General features: G+C 35.0%; 1 protein-coding gene across 2 annotated transcripts; it reads left to right on the top strand.

Moving 5' to 3' along the window:
* Positions 1–9: 9 nt before the first annotated feature.
* On the top strand, positions 10–14,149 carry LOC113082605 (isovaleryl-CoA dehydrogenase, mitochondrial-like). Of its 2 annotated transcripts, XM_026254183.1 has the most exons (13): positions 10–175; positions 1,456–1,624; positions 5,272–5,361; positions 5,462–5,513; positions 5,631–5,800; positions 6,010–6,103; positions 6,551–6,681; positions 6,778–6,874; positions 6,961–7,054; positions 7,137–7,218; positions 12,756–12,860; positions 12,991–13,063; positions 13,442–14,149. In XM_026254183.1, the coding sequence occupies exons 1-13, from the start codon at positions 30–32 to the stop codon at positions 13,573–13,575; spliced, it is 1,437 nt and encodes a 478-aa protein (XP_026109968.1). In that variant the 5' UTR covers positions 10–29; the 3' UTR covers positions 13,576–14,149. The 2 variants fall into 2 exon arrangements, with proteins under 2 accessions (XP_026109968.1, XP_026109969.1); XM_026254184.1 differs by lacking the exon at positions 10–175 and having other exon boundaries at positions 1,315–1,624.
* Positions 14,150–17,503: the final 3,354 nt, after the last annotated feature.

The following is a 17,503-nucleotide window of genomic DNA, read 5'->3' as shown; positions in this document are numbered from 1 at the left end:
GCCACACGCTGCGATAGTGAGGGGTTGAAATGAATCCAGCGGGTCAGATATGCTACTTTATTTCTAGTAAGTTACGTAACAAACGAGCTCCATCCAGACAGCGTTGTTTGGTTCAGCGCAAGTCCGTGGACGTGCACTCAGAGACAGGGAGCCCCTGTAAACAACCAACGCTCGAGTTGAGTGAACACACATCTTCCGCATTTGAGACGTTTCCCCTCTCTTCCTGACTTTTAATTTGTTTGACTTTTGCTTGATAGCGCATTTCCTTATTCAGTGCAGTATTCGACCATACTGCTGTTTATAACCTTCTCAAAATAACAAGGACTGTAGACTGTTACAAATATACTAGTAAAAGTAAAGGTAAAGTTATTTAAAGTCATTTATTACTAGATTTCATTCAATATATGTTGAGATAGCCTATATATAAATCAGTGTAAGAAAGCATCGTTTAGTTTATTACAAAGGATTAGCCTATATATCTATTGTTCAACAGATTAATGTTAATAAGGGTATTCAAATGTCAAAAACGGACCTTTACCTACCTAAAATATCTGATTCTCATAGTTTACGATTTTTTTAATGCTGCAATTAATTCATACATGTTGTGGTTGTCAGACGTTTACTGGACATACAGTGAAACAATCATTTTGGTGACTGTATGGAAACTCTATGCCACTAAATTATATAAGCTACAAACTATTGGAGCTATAGAATCTGGTTGTTATTATAAAATGTGGCCTGCTGATAATAAAGCTGATGCATTAAAGGTCACATGATGACTTAACATTTTCCAGTAACTGTGGTCATACAAAAGCAAAACACGTAACATATGGCACTAAAATAATGAAATACTAAATAACACAAAACATTCGATAGTACATAACCAATAACAAAAAAAAGCAGACAGTTCTTGGAATGGGCATTTTAATTAATGCATACGTTTTTTTATTTTCTTCTAAAACATTATAGTCAACAATATCTTGCCCTTAAACACGATGATTAATTAAATATACTTTTTTCTGTAAAATTTAAAATAATTGTTATATTTTAATTCTAAACCAGTTTCATGAACTAGAAAACATTTTAAAGTAAAATCACATGTAAGCTGTAGTTTTTTAACAAACTGAGATATTTTCTGTTAAGGATTATAAAATATTATTTCATCTGTTCTGACATATTTTTCAATAATTTTTTACCGAATATGTTAAGGTAACTTACAGTTAACCAGTGAAGAGTTGTGACTATTGTCTTTCACAGCGTTTCGTGATGGCTGTGCTGTAGTTTGTACTCCTCGCAGTAGGTGGCAGTAAAGCTCTAGCGGCAGGTAGAGGTCACGCACAAAGCAAAAGAGAAGGACAGCGCAAGAGCATTTGAGTGAAGTTCAGGATTGTTTCCCTGCACCTTTTACCTGTCCAAGTGCTTGCATAATCAACTCAACAGTTTTTTTTTTCCCAGTTTGTTCTGCCTTTATTCTGCAATTGCAACAATTCCCAAAATGTTGGCTGTCCGAAGAGCATTGCGTCTCTGTCAAAGAGTGGCCCATGTCAGTGTTTCTCGTCGCGGATGCGCTGGAGCTGTTGCCCTGGACGACATCGTGAACGGTCTGACCGAGGAGCAGATCCAGGTATCACACACCTGCTCACTAAACCTGGAGCCAGAGCTCGTCAGATGTCACCGATTCTTCAGTATGGTTCAAGTGTTAGTCAGCTAGCATACATGATGACCTTTGACACAATTTTAGGAACTTAAGACTATTTATTTTGTTGCCAAGCATTTTTTTTTTATTCATCAATAAAATGTACTTATATTAAATTAAATTCAACTCAGACCATCATTTACACTGAAACTCTAACACAGCAGTCGTGCTCCTGATATATATATTTTAAAAAGAAAAAAATCACACATGAAATATAGATCCAACCTTGAAATTGAAAGATGTAAGTACAGTTAGAAGTTAAATTAAAAGCCTTATATATTTTTGGGATTTTAGTATATGACTTGCGGACATACTGTCTGTGCTTCGTGGGCGTGAACGGACGGCGCTTTTTGATTGGACAGGATCATTTTATAAACCCTTTATTTGCTTTCCTAGAAGCGCAATAGAAAGTCATAATATAACTTACAGAAATCTGCATTGCGTAAGTTTGGACATGGTACTCTCGTAGTGTTTTGGACATGAATCAGTGTTGTGTGGTGCTCTTCTGAAATGAGGAGGCAAATGTCCTTCTCAGCCCAATATAAATTAATGATACAATTCAGTTTTGTTTAATGGTGTCCAAGTTAAATGTGTATTTAAATAACCAATTTATTTATGCTAAACAAAAGTTTATTATCGATACTAACCTTCACATTTCTTAACTGTATATTATATATATACACTTTACCTTTACTTTTACTATATATATATATATATATATATATATTCAGCAATGGTGAAATAAATAATTATGTTACAAAAAAAAATTATTTTAAATAAATTCTGTTCTTTTGAACTTTGTTTATCAAGATCCGTTTTCTACATTGTAATAAGAACTGTTTCTTAAGCAGCAAATCAGCATATTAAAATGATTTCTAAAGGATCATGCGAGACTGAATACTGGAGTAATGATTTAAAAAAATCAGCTTTACATCCATTTTAAAATACATTGAAATAGATTAAGTTATTTATCGTTATTGTTATTTTTTGTACTAATATATATATATATATATGTGTATGTATGTATGTATATATATATATATATATATATATATATATATATATATATATATATATATATATATATATATATACATACATACATACACATATATCACCCCCTATTGACAGAAAAACTGAAATATCACATGGTCCAAAGTATTCAGACCCCTTGCTCAGTATTTAGTAGAAGCACCGTTTAGATCTAATACAGCCATGAGTCTTTTTGGGAAAGATGCAACAAGTTTTTCACACCTGGATTTGGGGATCCTCTGCCATTCCTCCTTGCAGATCCTCTCCAGTTCTGTCAGGTTGGATGGTAAACGTTGGTGGACAGCCATTTTCAGGTCTCTCCAGAGATGCTCAATTGGGTTCAAGTCAGGGCTCTGGTTGGGCCATTGAAGAACAATCACAGTTGTTTTGAAGCCACTTTTTGAAGTTATTTTAGCTGTGTGCTTAGGGTCATTGTCTTGTTGGAAGGTGAACCTTCAGCCCAGTCTGAGGTCCTGAGCACTCTGGAGAAGGTTTTCGTCCAGGATATCCCTGTACTTGGCCGCATTAATCTTTCCCTCGAGTGCAACCAGTTGTTCTGCCCCTGCAGCTGAAAAACACCCCCACAGAATGATGCTGCCACCACCATGCTTCGCTGTTGGGACTATATTGGACCGGTGATGAGCAGTGCCTGGTTTTCTCCACCAATACCGCTTAGGATCAAGGCAAAAAGTTCTATCTTTGTCTCATCAGACCAGAGAATACTTCAGGTGTTTTTTAGCAAACTCCATGCAGGCTTTCATGTGTCTTGCACTGAGGAGAGGCTTCCATCGGGCCACTCTGCCATAAAGCCCTGACTGGTGGAGGGCTGCAGTGATGGTTGACTTTCTTCAACTTTCTTCCCTATCCCGACTGCATCTCTGGAGCTCAGCCACAGTGATCTTTGGGTTCTTCTTTACCTCTCTCACCAAGGCTCTTCTCCCCCGATAGCTCAGTTTGGCCGGATGGCGAGCTCTAGGAAGGGTTCCGGTCGTCCCAAACATCTTCCATTTAAGGATTATGGAGGCCACTGTGCTCTTAGGAACCTTAAGTGCAGCAAAAATGTTTTTATAACCTTGGCCAGATCTGTGCCTTGTCACAATTCTGTCTCTGAGCTCTTCAGGCAGTTCCTTTGACCTCATGATTCTCATTTGCTCTGACATGCACTGTGAGCTGTAAGGTCTTATATAGACAGGTGTGTGGCTTTCCAATCAAGTCCATTCAGTATAATCAAACACAGCTGGACTCAAATGAAGGTGTAGAACCATCACAAGGATGATCAGAAGAAATGGACAGCACCCGAGTTAAATATATGAGTGTCACAGTAAAGGGTCTGAATACTTAGGACCATGTGATGTTTCAGTTTTTCTTTTTTAATAAATCTGCAAAAATGTCAACAATTCTGTGTTTTTCTGTCAATATGGGGATTGAGGAAATGAGGAAAACAAAATGAACTTGAATGATTTAAGCAAATGGCTGCAATATAACAAAGAGTGAAAAATTTAAGGCGGTCTGAATACTTTCTGTAGCCATTGTATAAAGACCCATAGGTATCACTTTACAATAAGACCTCATTAGTTAACCTTAGCTAATGTATTACATTCACAATGAGCAATAGCTACATTTGCTACAGAACTAGTAATCTTGGTAAAAAAAAAAAAATACAAGTCTTAGTTCATGTCAGCTCATTAAATAACACTTTCGATTTTAACAAGTTATTAAATATTGGAATACCTAAAATTAATGAATGTTCAATAGAATTTTTCATTGGCAGTTTATGTTGACTAATGAAATAACTAATGTTAACTAATGAAGCCCTAATGTAAAGAGAGAATTAACAATAAAGAATCAAAACTCTAAGGCATGTTGTAGGCCAGATTAAAATAATAAAAAAAATTGAAAAGAAATAGCCTATTAAGTCTAAATATTTAAGTATTTGGCGCTGTGATGAACACAATAGCAAATACACAAATTTGAATGGATATTTAAATATGTTTTAGAAAGCGGTGCAACTGCTTTATTTATGAGCTTTCCAGAGTAAAAGCTGCTTTTTTCCTGCAGTTTAGCGCCCTCTGCTGTCAGAGAGTGAATGTGCTTTCATTCAGGGGTCTCTCACGTGTTCCTCCATGTGCTTGAGCATTTTGCCAAGTTGATGGGAATAGTATTCTTAAAATGTATTCCAAATTCTGAATAATTTGTAACATATTCACAGTATTTAGAAGTGCCCATGATAACAATATCGTGCATATTAATTACCGTGATATATTGCATTACTGAATACCTGCACATGTCTACTCAGGACAAAAGGTGGGGGTTTTGATAATCTTTGAAGCACCGTGAGAATATCTTAATGCATGCAGACATTTTTTATTGAATCCATTACTATACCATGCTGTTCCTGCCACTGTATTTTTTCTTTTTTTGCTAGGGTCTACAAAAGTATACATTTAGCATCATGGAATTGTTTTGTTGAGGTTTTTGGCAGCTCATGTCATTTGTGGACAGTCTGCCCTGTGTTTATCATACATCTTTGTTTTGAACACCAGCTCAGACAGACAGTCCAGAGATTCTGCCAGGAGAAACTCGCTCCCTACGCTGATGAGATTGACAAGACAAACGAGTTTCCCCGCATGAGGGTGAGTTCCCGAACCTCCGTACATGACATTATCTCAGGACTCTCTCTGTAATAATCCTGAGTAATGAATCCTAACAAATTTGATCTGTTTTTAAAACTAGGACTTTTGGAAGGAGATGGGTGAGCTTGGACTGCTTGGAGTGACTGCTCCAGGTTGGACCATTTACAGGCTGTTTTCAAAAACCATCGTTTATGAGCTAACTGTTGTTGATACAGTATTGAGCTCGGTCTGATGGGATTCTCCTGTGATGTTTTTATCCACGTGTGCAGTGGAGTACGGGGGAACAGGATTGGGCTACCTTGATCATGTGATTGTTATGGAGGAGATCTCCCGTGTGTCAGCAGCTATTGCTCTCAGCTACGGCGCGCACTCCAACCTGTGTGTAAATCAGATGGTTCGACATGCAAACCAGAAACAGAAAGAGAAGTACATGCCAAAGGTTTGAGTCAAAACATTTATTCATTCAGCAGAGCAAAACTGCTGTCTGTTACATTTTCTAATAAGCTAGCTTTTTAAAACTGACCCCATAACATGATGCATTAGGGAAAATCAATTTTGTATATGCAGAATAATTAAATGTATTTAGGTTATTCATGGATTTTTGGGGTTCAGTTGTTTTTCACAATTATGCATATGTTTGTGCTTTAGTTGATGACAGGGGAGTATGTGGGTGCCTTGGCCATGAGTGAGCCCAACTCTGGCTCGGATGTGGTGTCCATGAAACTGACAGCGAAAAAACAAGGTGACTGGCCTTCTGGTATCACTATAATAAGCATCATGGACTTGTCAGAACTGGTTAGATATACATGCATGCTACAGCATATATGTTGCCTGATTTGTCAGATGTGTTGTCCTTTTGTTTACAGTACAGTTCAGAAGTTTGAGATCAGTAAGATTTTATTTGTAAAAAGATTAATACTTTTGTTCAAAAAGAATGCGATTAAAAATGACAAAGTGACAGTAAAAACATTTGGTCCCCAATGGACCGAGCAGACCCCAAACTTGAATGGATGTTTATTCGCTGATTTATGCATGAATATGTAAGGGATATATCTTAATGTCTAAATTAAAAATGTATATTAGGTGGTGTACTTGAGGCATCTCAAGGGCTAAATAAGTATTGCTAACCATACAAACCATTCCAACGCATGTTTGGCTGTATTATAACCTTTGATCTGTCATCTTTAAGGGGATCATTACATGTTGAACGGTAATAAGTTCTGGATTACGAATGGACCGGACGCAGATGTTCTGATTGTGTATGCTAAAACAGACCCAGAGGCAGCAGCCCGTGGCATCACTGCTTTCATTGTAGAGAAGGTAAGAGATGATGATTCATTTTTCAGTCTGTTGATCAGGAAGGCAGCAGCTTCAATAGATAAGCATTTCATAGTCATTGTGCTTGTGTTCTTGAAGGGCATGCCAGGATTTAGCACAGCGCAGAAGCTGGATAAACTGGGAATGAGAGGATCTAACACCTGTGAACTCATCTTTGAAGACTGCAAGGTCCCTGGTGTGTCAAGTCTATTATGCATATTTGTGAGTCTGAATATGTTGGCGGTCCAAACAACAGATTAAGATGGTCTGTCGTGCTTTCAGAGGAAAACATATTGGGCCCGTTAAATAAAGGAGTTTATGTTTTGATGAGTGGCCTGGACCTAGAGAGACTCGTCTTGTCGGCTGGACCTGTCGGGTAATTGTCTGTTTTCAGTAGCTTGCATAGAAATTGTCAGTTGTCAGATAGTTATTTATGACCACTTTCTGCATTCCCTCAGCATCATGCAAGCTGTTCTTGACAATGCGATTCCTTACCTACATGTTCGTGAAGCCTTTGGACAGAAAATCGGTCACTTCCAGGTATGCTTTTCACTCTTTAACTTGTTGGACATGTAACAGGATGATGAGCACACATATAGTGCAACACTTTTAAAGCCTGGGAAACATTTCATATAAAAGAATATGTTAAAAAATGCACAAATAAATAAATAAATGAACCAGGAAATACCTTTGCAGAATGTTTGTTGGCAAACAGAACAGTAATTTAATCTATAAGTAGACCAACATAAAACATGTTGAACAACAAAACAAATCCTTGTATAGTATATTTAAAAAAAAATCTTAATAGGAGCATTTTTTCTTCACATTTTTTGATTTGACAATATTCTACTCTCACATTTAATGAGCAGTGCATCGACATATCAAAATAACATGCATCCTCTTACACAAAATTAAACAAAATAAAAAAAAAAGTATTTAAAGAGCCAAGTAATGCTTTTGTTATAAATAATAAAACTTAGCCTTATTTAATAACACACCCTTTCATAGTCATTTTTATGTTAAGTTATCATGGCAAATGAGTAATTTATGTACAGGACACCAAAAGGCACCCTACAGTGGTATTAACCCACACGTTAAAAAACATATTCTAAAGTGACACCTACCATTTTTTTAACTTCGTTCTGTATTTGTTTTTTATTTACTATATTCAGTATTTTAAATAAGAGATTACTCCGTTTTTAAGTGTTTTGATTATTGGTAATAAAAACGTTATTTTTATTTAATAAAAATAAAAAATTATCCATGTCCCTTGAATGGTTTTCCACCCTGTCTCATTGGGGAATCCGCCCCTTTAAGAAAAGGCCATCCCCTTTATTGACGTCAGGACAACTGAAATTTTGGTGACTTGTCAATTGATTGATTTTCTTCATCTGAGTTTGCTAACTTGCTTTGCCAAAGCTTAACATGTCCAGCCTGTTGGCATAAAATATACCAGAAGTGATTTGAATATAGTATTTTCAAAAGATGTAAGTTTAAATATACCAAAATCTCTTCAACAGCCAGACTAAATATTTGTGAGCTAATATGTTAACTGAAGCTCAAAATGTCCATGGACATAGTATTCATTTGTAGCTAATATTTCTAAAAACTAAAATAAATGGGAGGGGGGTCTATCAATGTGATTGAAGATGTAATTTTATTATTATTTATTATAATTTTATATTTTTAATAGTGGTGGGCCGTTATCGGCGTTAACGTGCTGCGTTAACGTGAGACTCTTATTGGGCGATAAAAAAAATATTGCCGTTAATCTATTCTCAAAATTGGGTTGGGAGCTGGGTCTATACTAGACGAGCTATGATAACTTTCACCTTGATATTTTAGCGCGGATGTATACCAGTCCGCTACTCGCTATGTAAACGATCGCTCCTGGAATGCACTGACGGACCGCAACCATGTGAACGCTGGAATCCGTTAACATGGGTGCATAAAAAAATATGAAACTCATACGCACTGAAGACGGAGTATGTGTGTAACAGGCGTAAGGTTGTTTGCACCTTGTGCAATATGGAATTAGTTTACAGCTTTCTCAAGCAGTTTGTGATGCATTTTGGAAACAGGAGATGAGCCCCTGGTCTAATGCACCACCTGGCTTGAGAAACCCATTTTCAAAGACTTCCTTTTAGTCATTATTTTATTTGGGTAGCACACATATTGCCCTCGGCAGAATTCAAATGAGCCATTTTAATCTAGATTAATCTAGATTAATTCCAAGATTACAGTGAGATTAATTTAGATTTTAAAAAATATTTATGCCCACCACTAATTTTTAATAACCCTGTTTAGGAAAGGGACATCATACATTTCAGAAAATATAATTTGCATCTTAATTTTGCAAAGAAACATACTTAACAGTAATATACAGTACTGTGCAAAGTCTTAGCCCACTAGCATTTTCACCAGCAAAAATGGTTTTCTATCTTTTGTTGTAGCGTGTCACTAGGAAATATCAGTTTACATTTCCAAACATTATTTTTGCCATTAATTGTAATTATCCAGTGTGATTCTTGTTTGCACAAGGAGTCTGACAACAGCCAGTGCTCAGTAATCATCATCCAGTCTCTCTGGAGTGACTTGAAGAAACAGAACAAACTGAGCCAGACTCAATCCAGAAGAACTGTGGCAATTTAATAAAATCTATTTGTTGCATTATTTTTGACGGCATCCTCACTTTACAGTATTTTTACACAAGTGCTTAAAACTTTGCACAGTACTGTAGCTTTGGAGGTTTCTTGAAGCATCTTGGAGACATTGCCACAGTTCTTCTGGATTGAATCTGTCTCAGGTTGTTCTGTTTCTTCAAGTCACTCCAGACAGACTGATGATGATGATGATGATGATGATGATGATGATGATGATGAGATCAGGTCTCAGAATGTTGTCAGACTCCTTGTGTAAACAAAAATCTCACTGGATAATTATATTTCATGGCAAAAATAATGTTTGGAAATGTAAACTGATATTTCCTACTGACACACTACAGCAAAACATAGAAATAACTGACTTAAAACCATTTTCTGTTGGTGAAAAAACTAGTGGCCTAAGACTTTTGCACTGTACTGTATATGACCACATACTTTGAAAAATATCTGGTGATATTAACCCGTGTAAAAAGTACCATATTATTACTACTACTATCTATCATTATGCTTCGGAAGTATAAGGTCTCGTGAAAGAAATGAATACTTTTATTCATCAAGGATTGATCAAAAGTGACAGTGAAGAATTCAGTTTTGCAATCACAGGAATAAATAAATTACATTTTGAAAAATGATTACTGATAACTGTTATTGTTTTAGTTGTAATATTATTTTTGATAAAAGGACACTCCTTTCCTTTTTTAAACTTTTAAAAAGTAGTGTTTATACACAGTTTTATGCATGTCTTTATGTAAAGTTCTGAAAAGGTATTAAACAATTAGCGATGGGTCATTCTTGAATGATTAGTTCATTTTGAATGAATCTTTAATGTGACTCGGGAAGAACGAGTCGTCTCGGGGAGTGATTCGTTCAGTTGCGCATGTGCAAAATTCTATAGGTTCTGTACTGGAATTAGTCTAGTTTCACCTGTTTCAGTCAATGCAGTCTGAGCTGGGAAGAGAATTGATTAGTTCATCTCTGATTCTTCGGGTTTTTCCAGTCGCTCATTCATCACGTGACAGACCCATAAGCATTACCAATGCAGTCTGAGCCAGAGAGAGAATTGATTTGTTTTTTTTAAACAAATTTTTCTTAAAAGCGTTAAGATTTTTTAAAGATTAAATAGTTTGGATATACTTTTGAACCTATTTTTTAAAAACAATTTTTTAATAAAGGATTTTGATGATTGATTGATGATTGAAATTTTGCAAGAAGTAACAATAATAATAAATAAGCTAATAATAAAATTTTCATTAATTTTGTCTTTTTGAATATTAAAGAAGCAGTACATTCTTAAAAAGCAGAGAGAAACCATGAAGAACACTGCGATGGATATGATAAAAGAATTCAATCCAAAATAGCTGTGTATGAGGAAAACCCCAAAAGATATGCATATCAGTTTCATTAGGGTAACCACACAAAGAACAGCTTGTATCTATATCTTAAACCTTTTCAAAAACACTTTAGCTGGATTAAATCTGTGTAACAATTTGAATGAGATTTCTCTAACCTTGTTAGTTATTATGTATTCCAAAGACAGAGTCCATACTTTTTTCCAATCAATAATATGATCAACCACATTCCTCCAATAAGACACCACATATGGAGTTGTTACAAGCTTCTTTTGAAAAAGCGATCTAATTTTATAGTAACGCACTGAAAGACGTGACAAAAAACTGTTTTCCTACCGGGATTTCAAATGGGTCTAAAGAAATAGATAAAGTGATGGTTGATCTAACAGAGTCCCTTAAAAGCATAACAGCTCCTTTAGGAATTGCGTCCATGACAATGGAGAATTCTTTGGGAGTTACTGGAAAAGTTTATTTACATAAGAATTCTTCATAGCTTAAAATAAGACCTTCTGAGTTAAATAACTGGGAAACAATCTAAATGTTTTTTCTCAAACCAGTTATTAAAAAAGAAAGATTTTCTCTTATATAAAATGTCTTGATTGTTCCAAATGAAATACAGGTGAGGGGAGAAATTGTGCTTAAAAATGAATGACCATGCAAGTAAGCCTGTTTATGAAATTTAGATACATTGTAGGGGATTCTAGCAATATCATATTTACAGATCAATAGGAAAGGGAGACCACCTAATTTAGAAAAAAGTTAATTGGAGATAAAATTTAAGTTTGGACTACATAAAAGCTGTCTAATCCAATACATTTTGAAAGTGCTGTTCAAAGAAGAGAAATCAAGGAAATTCAACCCACCATACTCTTATGTGTTCATTACCACAGACTTCTTAACATAATGGATTTAATTTTTCCAAACAAAATTAAACTGATTTACAGATTTATTGTCCACATATAGAGAGAGTGCAGAGTATGTAAGCCTTAGCAAGCAGTATTCTGCCTCTCAAAGTCAAGTCTCTCTGCAGCCATGCACTGAATCTTCTTTGAGCTTTCTTCTTTGGGTCAAAAAATAATTGATTAGTTCATCTATCGAGTCATCTGGTTTTTTGAGTCATTCATTCACCATGTGACAGACCCATAAGCTTTTTATCCTATGCAGTCTGAGCCTGAAAGAGACTTAATAATAATACCGTAATAACAACCAACTCTTTATTACCTTTGTTACAACATTCAGTGTATGGAAAATAACCATCATGAAATCCACACATTTATAAAGTAAAAAGCTACATTTTAAGACCAGAAATGCAGTAACTGTAAGAGTAAATAATTTTTTTAATGATGATGATTATGATAATAATTATTATATATTATTATATATTATATAAACTATGCACCCGTTTGTAAGGAATCTTGTAAATTAATTCCTCGATCCAATGCTGTCATTTGACAAATGAATGAACGATAGGTTATAGGTTCTACTTTTTTATAATTATTATTAAACAATACAAACATTAAAGCATTAAGGCAGTACACTTAAAATCATAATAATAATAATATACACACAGATTTTTTGCCAAGGTAACTCCAGTCTATGGTCAAAGCTTATGGGTCTGTCACGTGATGAATGAATGAATCAAACCCTGAAGAATCATGGGATTGAGATGAACGTATCAGTTCTCTTTCCAGCTCAGACTGCATTGGTTAACTCAAACCCGAAGACTTGTCATTTAAGAGGTGAGGTGAGCTAATCATAGACTGAAGACCCAGGTAAACAATGAATTCATCCTTTCTGATTATTATAGCATTATAGTTTTGCATTGTTTGTAGTGTGATCAACGTTTGCGTAAGTACTAGTAGACATGTTATAGGAAGTAACACGTAAGATTTTAATTATATATGATAAAATGAGCGAAATGACTCGAAAAAAAGATTTTGATTGTTCATTTTGCCGAACGAGACTCAGAGGTCTGAGTCAGTAAAATGATCTGAACTTCTAGTCACTTTACACAATTTGTTCCCTTGGAAATAAAATTAATAAAATGATTTTTCCCATTGACTAGCTAATGCAAGGAAAAATGGCTGATATGTACACACGGCTTAACTCGTGTCGACAGTATTTATACAACGTTGCCCGTGCTTGTGACAAAGGCCATTTCAGTGCTAAGGTAAGAGCTCTTTACCCAGTTTTTGTGACTTGATTGCTTTGTTTTATAATGTTACATATGGGTCTGGAAATGATGCATCCAGTCCTTGCAGAGTGTGTAGTAGCAGTATTGATTTGTGATGTTATTGTAGGACTGTGCTGGGGTAATCCTTTATTGTGCTGAGAACGCGACTCAAGTTGCCTTGGATGGAATTCAATGCCTGGGTGAGTGCCTAATAGTTAGCACAGCAAAAACTAGAAGAAATAGCTCCCAATGTACCTTAGACAGAGATCAGGGTCAAACCTTTTGTCTTCATTCATTCTTACCACAGCATGGAGTTACTGGGTGGATAAAACGGAAAACAAGTCAAACTTGTACCTGTTGCCATAGATGCTTTGTTTTTTTTTGAATGTCCTAAGCAACGTGAGATAATTGAGCATTTGTGTGCTGATTGATGGTAAACGCTTAGTGCGACTGTTCTGTTCAAAAATTGAACAATTGAGGATTGTGTTAATTCATCAGCAAATTAAGTCCTGCTAATTCAATAAGCCCAGGTCTTATGACTCAAGTTCTAGTTGACTCACACTTGCGTCTGTTCACAGGTGGAAACGGTTACATTAATGACTACCCAATGGGGCGCTTCTTAAGAGATGCTAAACTTTATGAGATTGGAGCTGGAACCAGTGAGGTCAGAAGAATGGTCATTGGCAGAGCCTTCAATGCCTTGTTCAAATAAGAGCAGCACTTTAACGAATGAGTGTCTGACCCTACACAGACTGGGTCGCTGTGGCTAGATATTTCATTTTCATCTGGCATCCTAATTATAACACCTTTATTAATGTGAAGTGTAATTGCTAATCATTTTCAAGAGTACATCATGGTGTTTTCTTTGCATGTCAAATGCTGTTATATCTATGTTGTTCTGTAATACATGTTGAAGTGGTCTCACAAATAAGAATGAATGCAATAGTAAGAAATGCAGAAACCTCACATTAAAGTCATTTATGAGGACACACAGTTGATTTATTTTACATAGCTGAACAGTAAAGTGCAAATTCCCTGAAGAAAAAAAATGCTTATGATGATGGAAACACTTGCAGTTGTCTGTTTTTTCTTTTTTTCTAAGAATATGGTCACTCCGTGTAAGCTATTCTACATGTCATCTCTCCCACACTAACATCTTCATATATGAACAAAAAAGACACACAATTCAATAATTGTCCTCTATAAACTCTTTATAGAGGATATTTATTGAATTGTGTGTCTTTCAGATATTCTTTTTCTCTTTAATTTCTTTGTATTTTAAGATTTGTTTAATTTTAAGGTTCTAAAGAAGTAGCACATTTTTAAATAAACTGTCGTACTGACTATCATACCTTTGGGTTTTCAGATTCCTGCCTTACTGAATAATCGCTTCATGTATTTAAAGTAAATGATTGTTTAGAATAAACATTATCTTCCTTTCATCTGATGGTATCAGATTTGTTGTTTCTCTGTTTTTTTATTAGTTATTTTCAGAAATGGCTTAAATTACTTCGTTATTTTATTATTGTGCTTGAAATTGTGTTAATTGTCTAGCTTTTATTTTCATGTTTTATTTTTTTATTTATTTTGGTTTTAGTGTTAGTAATTTTAATACTTCAACTAAAATTGACTTTATTTCAATTAGTTACCAAGGCAACACTTCCCGTTTTCATTTTATGTTTATGTTTTCCATCTAATATTTATATTTTATATTATTTCAGCTTAATTTCAATTTTGAACAGTTTTAGTTATAAATGTAACAACACTAAATTACAGCCTGTTATTCTCTGGAATAAGATGCCTCAGAGCTGTTCACTATTTTTTTTATCAGTACATTTCTTTAATTCTTAAAATGTAAAATAATCGAGATCTTACACAACATCGACATTTATTTTTATAGTCTCTACATTAAGCCCCTGGTTTATGCTTTGAGCAGGTGTGAACAATTACCAATTTTTTTTTTTTTTATATATATATATATATATTTTTTTTTCCTTTGGTCTAAATAAATTCTAATCCTATATTATCTACTCCAAGTTGTAGGATAGAACTGTGCTTCATTTTCTTATACTTAATATTCATATGCCTAATTGTGAGAAATAACACTATAGTAGATTAATTGTGAGTTAAAAATACTTATAAATTATTAAATATTTTTTTGTAGAGTACACCGATCATTGAACATGCAATGATCATTTGTGATAATATACATATAAGAAACAAGTAAATAAATGAATGTATCTGAGCACGGTTTCAAAAATTATGTCATTTTTGGAATTGTTTGAAGGGATGGTTCAATTCACAAAACATTTTTTTATTAATTCAATAAGAACTAGGCTCAAGCATGAAAACACTTCGAAAAAAGACAATATGGTTTATGACAATCTATTCTGATACTTTCTACTAGTCAAACATACATATAAACTGTATTCAGTCAGTTTAATTAACTACACCTGTGTGGTGTTGAAGGGAACTGACTTCAGAAATTCACTTATTATAAACTCTGTCTCAGAAATTAAAGTCAATTATGGGCTTTAATGTTTCACAACATGTGCCCATAGCCCTTTAAGAAACTCCATGATGTCCCAGCATGCCATACGTCAACACACTGGAAGTGTCACAAAACCTAGTCAGCTGCCTGCCTAGACAGCATAACAGACATCATGGATGAGTGCCTAACCTGCATTTTGACCATTATAGATGCGTGCAACATGTTTTAGAGAATCAAAGGCGCGTCGCGAGTCAATTCAGTTGACCATGATACCTAACCATGCTGTCTATGTAGGCAGCGTTTAAGGTTTTGTGACACCGCCACAGACAGCGGATGGTAGTGTTACGTAAACTCCATGGCAAAAGTGTTTGTGTCAGTTCTGCATGAGTCTGCTCTATTCCAGGTGTTCTCCTCAGGATGACAGTATGAGCTCCTCTGCCCATGTATCCAAGAGAGAAACGACACCGGAGCAGCAGTGCGTGTTACCAATAAACTCTGTCATTTAAACCCACGACACCACTCAAGGTAGGAGAATATGTATGCTACATTTAAAAGAATGAAGTTTTAGGAATAAATCGATATTTTTAGCGTGCTGTCCTCCAACGTTATCATAAGTTTAATTTAAGCCAGTCTCAATGTGAAGCAATTAAGAGGGATTTTAAACAAGAAGTCTAATTCATCGTTTAGTTTCGTTATCCATAATGACAGGATTGTCTGTCTACATCACATTCCGACGTGACGCGTCAAAACTAGAATGCTCCCATAATAATCAACGCATTCATCCGAAGGTTTTTGCGCTAACGAGAGCGTTCGAGTGCGTCGCGTCGCGTCGCTTGCAGTGTCGGGTGAGTGTTTGTCTAATCTTTTGTTTGTCAGTAACGCAATCACGGGTTGTAGTCTTTACACTGGTTGTTCACTTGCTAAAACACTGGAACTGTTTGCTCTCTTCGCCTTGTCTGACTTTTATTCGAGTTGAAGATCCATGTTTCAAATAAGTGAAGTTTGGAAAAATGATGTTATTGCACAACTTGTCCTTTGCTTCTTGTAGCCTATACTTTATTTTATTGGATCATAAGAAGCTTCAGTTCTGTGAATGTCACCTAACATTTTTTTTTTTTACCTTGTGTATCTATTTGAACAACATGTAGTGTAGCTTAGTTTGAGATAATGGTGCACTAATATTTTCTGTAATATGGTTTTCATGTTTCATGACATTACTCTGCTGTGGGATGTGTCAATAGTTTCAACTTTTGTTTCTTTCGATAAAGCATGATGCTGCTGTTTATTTACCTGACCAAAGATAAAATTATATTTTTCTTTCAAGTGCTATTTTTTTACTTAAAAAAATGTAAGAGTGCCAATACTAATTTTAATACATTTAGGTTTTGCTCATGTATTCACAAACTGTTTCTCCTGAGTTTTTTTAATTTACCTCAGGTATATTTGATCTGTCAGTTGTCATTACCCTTATAATTTAGGCTCATAACATACAGATTGTAATTATGTTGTAATTTAAAAGGCATTTTCAATATATTAATTGTATGTTATGTGCTGTCACTAACACTTGAGTCAGTCTCAGGTGATGAAGCACAAGCTTTATTTCTGACATCAGAATATAAACACGTAAAATGTGTGCATGTAAACATATTTTAGGCCACATGACTGATGATCTGGTGAGAGCTTTTTTTGTTTTTCATTTTCAGTCAGTACACATTGGTTGGTTTGATCTACTGGCTTGCCAATTTTATGGTCATTATCATATGCAGAACTTCCTTCATACTGTTACCATGTTTGAGAAGCAGGCGTATGTTCTGCTGTCCCATTTTCTGATCCAATTATATAGGATTTCTATGATGTAGTCTGATGTTCACTGCAGTTTAATTCACATTCCTTTTGGCTGCCCTTTTTAAGTGCCTGAGTTCTAAAATAATATACATGTTCATGCTGAATTGTTTTGTTTCTACACTTCATTGGTTTTGTTTGACCTAAATGCCTTCATAAAAGAAACTATGGTCTGTAAGTTGAAAATCTACACTTACAAGACAGAGTTCTCCAAAACATTTCCTACTAACCATCCAAAACAGTCAGCTAAAGGTGAAATGTTTTGACAAAACCGACAAGGTAAATATAACCTACGATCTAATTGCTA

This window comes from Carassius auratus, unplaced genomic scaffold (assembly GCF_003368295.1).
Source record: "Carassius auratus strain Wakin unplaced genomic scaffold, ASM336829v1 scaf_tig00036602, whole genome shotgun sequence".
Taxonomy (NCBI): domain Eukaryota; kingdom Metazoa; phylum Chordata; class Actinopteri; order Cypriniformes; family Cyprinidae; genus Carassius; species Carassius auratus.
This window is presented reverse-complemented; position numbering and strand designations above follow the sequence as displayed.

Bases quoted from the DNA above. Each gene is read 5' to 3' on its own strand.
- LOC113082605 (XM_026254183.1), top strand. From the start codon at position 30: ATGAATCCAGCGGGTCAGATATGCTACTTTATTTCTAGTAAGTTACGT. The intron at 6,104-6,550 runs GTGACTGGCCTT...GTCATCTTTAAG, and splicing joins ACTGACAGCGAAAAAACAAG to GGGATCATTACATGTTGAAC. The intron at 12,861-12,990 runs GTAAGAGCTCTT...ATGTTATTGTAG, and splicing joins AAGGCCATTTCAGTGCTAAG to GACTGTGCTGGGGTAATCCT.